Source organism: Eptatretus burgeri, chromosome 5, assembly GCF_056783735.1.
Source record: "Eptatretus burgeri isolate ZD-2024b chromosome 5, Ebu_testis_v1, whole genome shotgun sequence".
Taxonomy (NCBI): domain Eukaryota; kingdom Metazoa; phylum Chordata; class Myxini; order Myxiniformes; family Myxinidae; genus Eptatretus; species Eptatretus burgeri.
The window spans coordinates 31,466,606-31,476,838 of NC_140965.1; the positions used below are offsets into that span (position 1 = coordinate 31,466,606).

Consider the following 10,233-nt stretch of genomic DNA (forward strand, 5'->3'; position numbering starts at 1 on the left):
CTGGCATGTAAATTTCTAGATTGCACAATAAAGCTCATTGGATAAGCTCCACTGTTGTTCAAGTTGCATAAAAAGATATTGGTCGGCCTACTCCTTGCTGTTTGCAAGTAGTTTGAATGCACTAAGTTTTCCTTTACCACCAAAGGCACTTACTGTTTCACATCCAGTGAAGCTGTGCATACCTGGTAGTGCTTCGCAAACATCCTGTCCAAGAGCTGCTGTTACTTGAGTGATGTCAATAATTTGTTGACATGTTTTGGTCCCACACCTAATGTACAGAGGGCAATTTGTGTTATCATTGAAAGCCGGTGATTGTATTAGAACATGTGTCCTCTGCGACAATGATCACTAACTGTGACTCACCTCCTACATGGTGAGTATGGAGCAACAGTGATGTGTGGGATAGGCAGAGGATGCTGCTGGGAGTCCTTAATCATTAGTCCACACGTATGGTGGTCCAAGTGTGATGGTCATTTCGTCATTGATCAGGAGCAACAATGACATTCTTATCCTGCTTGGGTGTCAGAGCAGTTAGGGGTAGCACTGCTCTCTCCATGTGGAGAAGGGGATATAAAAAGTTCCCCAAAGAAAGCTTGCTCCACTTAGGCTTATCTGCCTACCATGGCAGATTGGTCATCCATTTCTGTGCTCAAAAAACATCAAATAAAAATCAATTAACAAATAACAAGAAGCCAAATAAATGTAACATCAAGACATTAAATTTCTTTGCCTGGAATGTGTTCACGTTGCAAGCCAACGGCAGCCGCCTCAAACGTGGAATGGCTGTTATTGGCCATGAACTGGAGCAATATGGGATAGACATTGCAGCACTCAGTGAGACTCGTCCACCTGGTGGATCTCATCTCGAGGAATGAGGCTCCACTGGAGCGGAAAGCCAGAAAGTGAGAGTCGTCAGGCAGGTGTTGGTTTTACGATTAAAACTAAACATATAAACCTTCTTGATGCTGTCCCAACTGGTAGAAGTGAACGTCTTATGACTGTGCGACTAAAACTTGACAATGAAAGTTATGCTACCGTCATCGGTGCATACACCCCCACCATGACAAACAGATGAGATCAATGAGAAATTCTACGATGACCTTTCAGCAGTTAAACGGTCAACATCTCATTGTGACAAGCTTATTTTGCTGGGGGACTTCAACGCCCAAGTGGAACCTGATTATGTTGCGTGGAAAAAGGTGATCGGACATCATGGCATCGGCAAAGAGAACTCCAATGGCACCTTGCTGCTGATGCTATGTTAAAATAGTCAATTTGTCATCACAAACTCCTTGTTCCAACAAGCTGATAAATATAAAGCTACATGGATGCATCCTCGTAATAAACATTGGCACCTCATCGACTTTATCATCGTTAGGAAACGTGACTGGCATGATGTTAAGCACACACATCATGAGAGGCTCCGACTGTTGGTCAGACCACAGGCTTAGCAGGAGTAAAATGTCACTCAAGATCAAGCCTCTCATGAAAAGCCAACATCTTAAGCCTGCTACAAAGCTAAACACTCAACAGCTTAAATGCAGCGATGTGCAATCACACAGCTTCAGGACCATCTCAATGCTACTTTGGAACAATTGGATCTACCTATTACCAACGCAGAAGTGGGATGGGCCATTTTGCCAGGCATTACTTTCAGGGCAGCTGCTGACGTTCTCGGTTTCATTAAGCATCGTCACAAAGACTGGTTTTACGAGAACGTCTCCCAGATCAAAAGTTTACTTAACTCCATGCATGCAGCTCATCTTCTCTGGATTGATGACAGAAGCTCGGCGAGTAAACACTTCTCTTACCTGTAACTTAGGAGACTCGCACAGTCAAGACTACGTTCCATGAAAGACAACTTGTGGGTAGCAAGAGTGGAAGAAATCCAGGAGGCAGCTGATATGAAGCTCTTCAACAGTTGAACTTCAAGCTCTTCGATGCTGGTCTAAAGGTAGTTTACGGACTGTCGTCTCGTGGTATCGCCGCACTCCGTAGCTCAGACAGCCAGCACCTAATCAAGACCTAAACAAGATCCTGGAGCGCTATGCTGAACACTTTAATGGTGTCCTTAATTGCCCCTTCTCCATCTCAGATGCAACCATTGACTCTCTCCCCCAGTGGCCTATATTAGAAGACCTTGCCTGCCCTCTGACTAAAATAGAGGTCGCCAGAGCTATTGTTACGAATTTGGAAGCCTTGTGCACACAGCCAGACAGCCGTCCCCTATAGCTCAGTTATATCGGTAAGTGTGTGTTTCTAGTTAGGGTCCTGTCCCGAGTCTAGTGGGAATTGGATGTTCATGCGCTGCGGAGTTATTTTGATAGTTAGGATTTGAATTACATCCATAAATCTTCTTTGACAACAACAGCATTACCCTCACCTTCACCTTGCTCTGGCCCAGATCAACTACGACAACAACACCAGCATCACCCTCACCTTCACCTCACTCTGGCCGACGCCATGGCGCCCGTGGTGGGCAGAGTTCAAGGAGGAGCCTCGCGGCGGCCCTCGACCAATCAGCGTGCTGCGAGTGAGGTAGCCGCCGCTCAGCCAATCAGACCCCGTCACGGTGAGAAAGGCGGTCCGCGTGACGTCACCATGCCCCTGGGCCAATCGACGGATTTGCCACTCATTTTGGCCATTAGGGAAGGCAAAGAGCGATTCTGCGTGCCAAAACCAGCCAATGAGGAAAGACATACACCACGACACCGAGGTTCGGCTGACGGAGGGGGGAGGATAAAAGGTCAGGTTCCGTTTTTCGCTGGTGGTGGTTTTTCTTTTGAAGGGTGGTTTTTTTCTTTTGAAAGCCAGTCTTCGCCCTGCCGGCCTCCGTTCGCCGGGAGCCCGGTCGTGTGGACGCCTGGGCTGCTACATGTTCGAGTCCCGCCACGCCGCCAGCTCAACGTACCCGCTCGAGGCGGACAGGTCCGATTGCAGGCTCTAGTCTTCAGCTTGCCTTTCCTTCTGAGCTGGAGGCCTCAATAAAGGCCGTGGCCACCGTTTCGTGTGTGTGTGTGTGTGTATTTGTGGGCCCGTCTGTAAGTAGTAATTGTTAAGTGCTTGCTCTTTGTACATTGCATGACTATATTTGGTGTTAATTCTGCTCTGTGTCTCCCCATTTAAATGTATCAGCTCATTTCTGTTTTTTCTTCATTGGTTTAACACGATGCGTGTTGGGGAATTAAAAAAGGCCATTGTTGCCGTAGTAGTGTGCATTTGGATTGTTGGGACCTCGGTAACCATCCGCTCGGGTTATGCACGTATCGAGCACAGAAACGACTCGTCCCGTTCGAGTTCCGTCGAGGGTGTGAATTCCTCGGTAGTTCGTCACGTGGGCCTCTAGGTATTTTGAAGTTTGGCAAATAAACCTGTACCACATGGTTGATTTATTGACGATTCACGGTCCTGTAAGGGACACGTACCCTCTGAGTTATCCGAGGGTGACGATCTAGATTCCGAGTGTTCGGTGGAGCCGACCCTTCTGCTCTACCTAGCGGTCGTGCTCGCAGCCGATACCCAGCCCGCAACGCTATCAATGAGATGTCATCTGAGAAGGCTCCTGGCGATGATGGTATCCCTTCTGAGGTTTTTAAGTTTGGTGGTGCCAACCTCCTCACCCGACTGACCCAACTCTACATTATCATGTGGAGTGAGGAGTCAGTACCCCAGGTCTTCAAAGATGCCACGATTGTTCCCCTGTACAAGTGTAAAGGTGATAGGCCATGTGTCGACAACTACCGTGTCATGGCCCTTCCATCCATTGCTGGGAAAATACTTTCCCGCATCATTCTTAATCACATGTCATCAACAATTGTCAACAACATCACCCCAGAAAGCCAATGTGGCTTTCGCGCTGGATGTGGCATGACCGACATGATGTTCTCCACTCGTCAGCTCCAGGAAAAGAGTAGAGATCAATATTGTGACTTATACATGGTCGTTGTCAACTTTATGAAAGCGTTTTATATGGTCAGTATAGAAGGCCTGTGGGAGCTATTGTACAAAGTCGGCTGTCCTGCCAAGTGGGTTAACATCATCAGATCCTTCCATGATGGCATTGTTGCTCGTGCGAGGTACAGTGGATGCACTTCTGAACCATTTCCTGTTACCAACGGCACAAAGCAAGGCTGTGTCCTCGCTCCCCTATTATTTAGCATTGTGTTTTCCTCTATGCTTCATGATGCCTTTGAAGATTGAACCCGAGGAGTGATGATCCAATTTCGTACTGGTGGTAGTGTCTTTAATTTACAGCGTCTGAAGGCGAAGTCTCGAATCATGGAAATGTTGTTCCATGATCCACTTTTCGCAGATGACTGTGCACTTTTCAGTCATAATCTCGAAGACGTGCAATTTATTGTCAAATCATTTGGGCAATCTGCTCCTCGCTATGGCCTGATGATTATCCTCAAAAAGACCGAGGCTATGCTTCAGTGGAGACCAGAAGGTGCATATACTGTCCCATACATTACCATCGATGGCATGCAACTCAAAGTTGTATATAAGTTCTGCTACTTCGGATGTGTCCTCTCCCAAAATGCAATGGTTGACGACGAAGTACCACCAAGACTGAGTAATGCATTTGAGTCCTCTGGAAGATTGACGCATCACTTTTGGCATGAACGTGGCATTCGCCTGGACACCAAGATTAGTGTCTATTGTGCCGTTGTCATAGCAACACTTCTGTATGGATGTGAATCTTGGACACCCTATCGTCATCACATCAAACGCCTCATTCAGTTCCATATGCGATACCTTCCTAAGATTCTTGGCAATTGGCATCACCTGGTGAGACAGAATACTTAACACCTCAATCCTAGACCACTGTCGCATCCAAGGAATTGAGTATTTCCTGAAGCAAGCCCAGCTCTGCTGGTCATACCTAACACGTACGTAAGACCATAGAATCCCAAAAGCGCTTTTCTATGGCCAACTTAAGTTTGGTAAATGGTCACGTGGTGGACAAAGGAAGCGTTATAGAGGATATCCTTAAGTCTGCACTCAAGTCTTGTGCCATTCCAGTTGCCACCTGGGAACATCAGGCCACAAACAGGTCAGCTTGGCATAAAATTTGCCGCAAAGGCCTGGACCACTTTGAATGTGGGAGACTTGCTATCAAGAGACAGCGGCGGCAAGAAAGGAAAACCTGCCAACGTCCACCTCCGCAAGGAACAGCCTACACCTGCGATGTTTGCAGTCGACACTGTGGGTCCCGCATTGGACGACACAGCCATCGCACAACACACAATGCTTCGTGAGCACGCCGATGAAGGGGAGAGATTCGTCAAAAGCTACGACTCACACCATCGTCATCATCGTGGAGCAACATCTTAGTATCTGCATCTTCTTGGGTCGATTCCAAAGCATCAACAGGGAGAACATTGCGCTCACTCACTCCATCAAATTCAAAGCATACACTTCCACAAGTGATTAAAAGATCAGTGTAATGCAGTTTCTCTCATATGCTTCGCTGTTTCCAGTACTCCACAAGAAAATTGATCAGATTTGTTTTGCTTCGTGGACATGAGATCAGATGTCACCATTGTCTTATCTTGTGACCTCTGGAGATGTTTTTGAAGAGGACCCTGCTATCAGATCCTCGCCTGAGCCTCTCTGCATTTTGATTGAATTACTTGAGTACACTTGAAATACCACATCAATGAGTTTGCTACCATATCCAATATGCAGCAGTGAAGAAAACAACAATTCTGATCGGTCTCCAAACAGCTTGGTTGTCACCATGCATGTTATGAACTCGAGCCATCCCATCAACGATGGATGTGGATGGACTTGTGATTTAGTCTGCAAGTGGAGCAAGCCTTTCAATGTGACGTGTGAATGCAGCTTTGTTGGAACTCTTCAAGATGGCAACAGTATTGGCCAGAGACCAAGGCAATGGTCCAAGAGAATGCTTTAAAACATCTTGCATCTGAAGGTTCCTGTTGGTAGCAACAAAAACCATCCACCCCAGAAAGCTTGTGATCTGCTTGTAGTAGAGTCCTTGCCTGAAATGATGGTGTTTTGTTGCTTGCACATTGATGACAAGGTTCTCAACTTCTGTTTTATTAACCTCCGCCATCTTCGAAGATGGATGGAGGTTACTGTTTTCACCCCCTTTCTGTTTGTTTGTTTGTTTGTGAACAGTATTACGGAAAAACTCCTCGACGGATTTCGACGAAACTTGGTGGGGGGGGGGTTAGGTATGGTCCAAGGGTCATGCCATTAAATTTTGGACTTGGTCCCCCCCCCCCAAAAAAAATTGTTAGAGAAAATTTTTTTTTTTTTTTGCATTTCTATATGTTTTAAGTGATTTCCAACCCCCCCCCCAAAAAAATAGATAATTTTTTTGCATTTCTGCATGTTTTAAGTGATTTCCAACCCCCCCCCAAAAAAAAAATACAAAATTTTTTTTTTGCATTTCTACATGTTTTAATTGATTTCCAGCCCCTCGAAAAATTGTTACCCCCCCCCAAAAAAATAGTGAAAATTTTTTTTTGCATTTCTACATGTTTTAAGTAATTTCCAACCTCCCCAAAAAAATTGTTCGAGAAAATTTTTTTTTTTTACATTTGTACATATTTTAAGTGATTTCCAACCCACTCAAAAAATTTTGAGAAAAATTTTTTTTTTCATTTCCACATGTCTTAAGTGATTTCCAACCCCCCCCAAAAAAATTGTTTGAGAAAAATTTTTTTTTTTTGCATTTTTACATGTTTTAAGTGATTTCCAACCCCCCCCAAAAAAAATTGTTCCCCCCCCAAAAAAAAAAGAATTTTTTTTTTGCATTTCTACATGTTTTAAGTGATTTCCAACCCACCCCAAAAAATAATTGGTAAAGAAAAAAAAATTTTTGCAACTTTTTTTTTCAACAAAATTTCGATTTTTTTTTTTTTTTGGATTTTTTTTGCATTTTTACATGTTTTAAGTGATTTCCAAACCCCCCCCCCCCCGCAAAAAAAAATGTTGGAGAAAAGAACTATAACTCTGTCAGCACTGTTGACATCATATTTAATGAATAAGATATAAGGTTCACTTGAGTGACCGAGCAGTATTGGCGGCGGAGGTTTTGCACTCTCCCGAGTGCTCCCCCTCTAGTTGATATTGCATTGACATCTGTGCTGCATTCCTCAATTCTTGTCTGACATGTCTGATAAGCCGTTTCCCCCTTAGTAGGGTGAATATACTGATTCTGGCTCACTTTTCCCTATGTAAATGAATGGAGGATTTTCAGCGATTCCCTTTTTTTTCCCTAAAAATAAACCCCCTTTTTATCCCAAGGTATATTTATTTGTCTCCCCTTTTAACCTAGGGGCTCTCTATTCAAATAACCCATGCAACAAGATAAAGATTTGTTAAAGGTGATTCTAAAGAAATATCTGAAACGTCTAAGCCCCGGGACACTCTTTATCAAATAACCGATGCATATTGTTTAGCTCACTCATTGAACCTATAAACATTTGTTCATTCTCAAATTCCTTCAATAGTTTAATTTTCTTTGCACAATAATCCCCATCTAAAATATTGACAAACAAAACATTTGAATCTTTATATTTTTTAAGATACCCCTTTTGTGCCATTACGAAATGATAAGCTTCTCTTAATGATCTCATCTGACCACCTCCTGAGCCACAGGTTATTTTTGTTAAGCCCCGCCCACTTTTCAAAAGCCCCGCCCACTCTCAAATGGATTTTTTAAAGCCCTGCCCACTTTTTTTAAGCCCCGCCCACTTTTCACGAGATATTCCATAAGCCACGCCCACTTTCCTCTAAGCCCCGCCCACTTTTCTGTGGATTTTTATAAGCCCCGCCCACTTTTCTGTGGATTTTTATAAGCCCCGCCCACTTTAAGCCCCGCCCACTTTCCATGAGGTATTTTTATAAGCCACGCCCACTTTTCCTAAGCCCCGCCTACTTTTGCTAAGCCCCACCTACTCTTACATCATTTCCAGTTCATCTCTGACTCACAAAGAAATCACTAGAAAATTCCAGCATGTTATGGTTTTGAAAAATTTCCCAACGAAGGCTTGCCTGGACTTGCCCAGGGAATTTCCAAAGGAAACCACACCCACCAGTCTTTCCCTATAAAAGCCTCAAGCCCAGGCTCCATTTTAAACATTTTTTTGCTGGCGATGGTGTGCTGTGTGCTTGCCTGGAACTCTCCGACTTGTATGGAACTAAACCTTCAAGTTGATGAACTGGATTCAAACCTCTTATCCATTGAGGTAAGATTTTATTTTCCTATTTTTAGTTCCTTTTAAACATCGACTCATTTAATAATTAAATAACTTAATTAATACATTATTATTTTCTCTCACAGGAAATTGTATCTGAAATGCAATATGAAAATACCGATTTTTGCCACAACTTGGGGCGAAATTGTTGGCTTGGTTGAAGACCTTGTGAGCGACCAAGACCCACAGAACGAGCAAGACCTTGAGTGGGATGACTTTGGGGTTCCTTAGAGATTGACTACTTGTATGGAACTAAACCTTCAAGTTGATGAACTGGATTCAAACCTCTTATCCATTGAGGTAAGATTTTATTTTCCTATTTTTAGTTCCTTTTAAACATCGACTCATTTAATAATTAAATAACTTAATTAATACATTATTATTTTCTCTCACAGGAAATTGTATCTGAAATACAAAATGAAAATACTGCTTTTGCTCCAACTTGGAGCGAAATTGTTGGCTTGGTTGAAGACCATATGAGCGACCAAGACCCACAGAATGAGTTCGTCCTTGATGATCCAACCAAAGAGTTATACCTTGGAGACCAGCAAAGTCCTGAAAAAGAGTTTTGCAACAATAGTACTCATTGTGAGTTATCAAGACAATACCCCCTGAACAAGTTATACCTTGATGAGCCAGAATACAAGTTTTACCTTGGAGACTCACAATTTTCAGACATTTTGAAAAATGGAGTTTTCCTTGATGATCCACAGTTATACTATGTGAGATCTATCACTGAAACCCATAAAAATTGGAAAAATGGAGATTTCCTTGATGATCCACAGTTATACTATGTGAGATCTATCACCGAAACCCATCAAAATTGGAAAAATGGAGATTTCCTTGATGATCCACAGTTATACTATGTGAGATCTATCACTGAAACCCACTATATTTCTGGAAATTGTGATTCTACCTTGGAGTCTTGGATAGATGGTTATATTTTTGGAGACGTGAAATGTGGGTTCTGGCTTGATAACTCACAATGTGATACATATCTTGGAAACTCAACAGGAATGTGGTTATACCTTGGAGACTTGGAAAGTTGGGTTTATTTTGAAGACTTGAAATGCTACCACTCTTTGGGATCTAAACCTATCAAGAAAATTCTTACTCCCTCTTTCTACGTCATCAAACCTGAAAGCCTTAAAAGACAGAATTGGAAGAAGAGAAAAAAACATAAAAAATATACATTGTTCGTTCTGGGAAGAAAGTGCAGGCTAACTCCCCCTTTCTACGTCATCAAACCTGAAAGCCTTAAAAGACAGAATTGGAAGAAGAGAAGAAAAAAAAACGTAAAAAAAAATATATATATATATATATATATATATATATATATATATATATATATATATATATATATGGAAATCTCATTTTGAAAAAGACATTGTGTTGGGCGAGGATTGAGTTGGGGTTGAGATTTTGAATGTGAGGGTTGGGGTTGAGATTTTGAATGTGAGGGTTGGGACACACACACACACACACACACACACACACACACACACACACACACACACACACACACACACACACACACACACCAACAAACAAAGTTAAGCCTTGACTATTCAGTTGAGGATTCTGTGTTTGGGGTTCACAGATCTAAGAACGTCCACCCCTTGACACACATTATATACTGTTATACACCTCGGACTTGGCCCTTGAGTGTCCACAATGGTGTATAATAGGAGGGAGTGAAGCGCCAACCCATTGCTCCCATTGCACACACACACACACACACACACACACACACACACACACACACACACACACACACACACACACCAACAAACAAAAGTTAAGCCTTGACTATTCAGTTGAGGATTCTGTGTTTGGGGTTCACAGATCTAAGAACGTCCCCCCTTGGCACACATTATATACTGTAATACACCTCGGACTTGTCCCTCTAGTGTCCACAAAGGTGTATAGTAGGAGGGAGTGAAGGGACAACCCATTGCTCCCATGGGTATTATCTGCTTAGTTTTGTCTTTTGTAATTCCTG

General features: G+C 43.0%; 1 protein-coding gene across 1 annotated transcript in view; it reads right to left on the bottom strand.

The window, feature by feature from the left end:
• LOC147026162 (zinc transporter ZIP4-like) overlaps nt 1-437 on the bottom strand; it is a 69,945-nt gene extending 69,508 nt beyond the window's left edge. Inside the window, 2 exon segments of the mRNA XM_085883569.1 lie at nt 154-268; nt 364-437. Of these exon segments, the coding sequence (XP_085739695.1) occupies nt 154-268; nt 364-437 (189 nt within the window).
• Between the last annotated feature and the right edge of the window lie 9,796 nt (nt 438-10,233).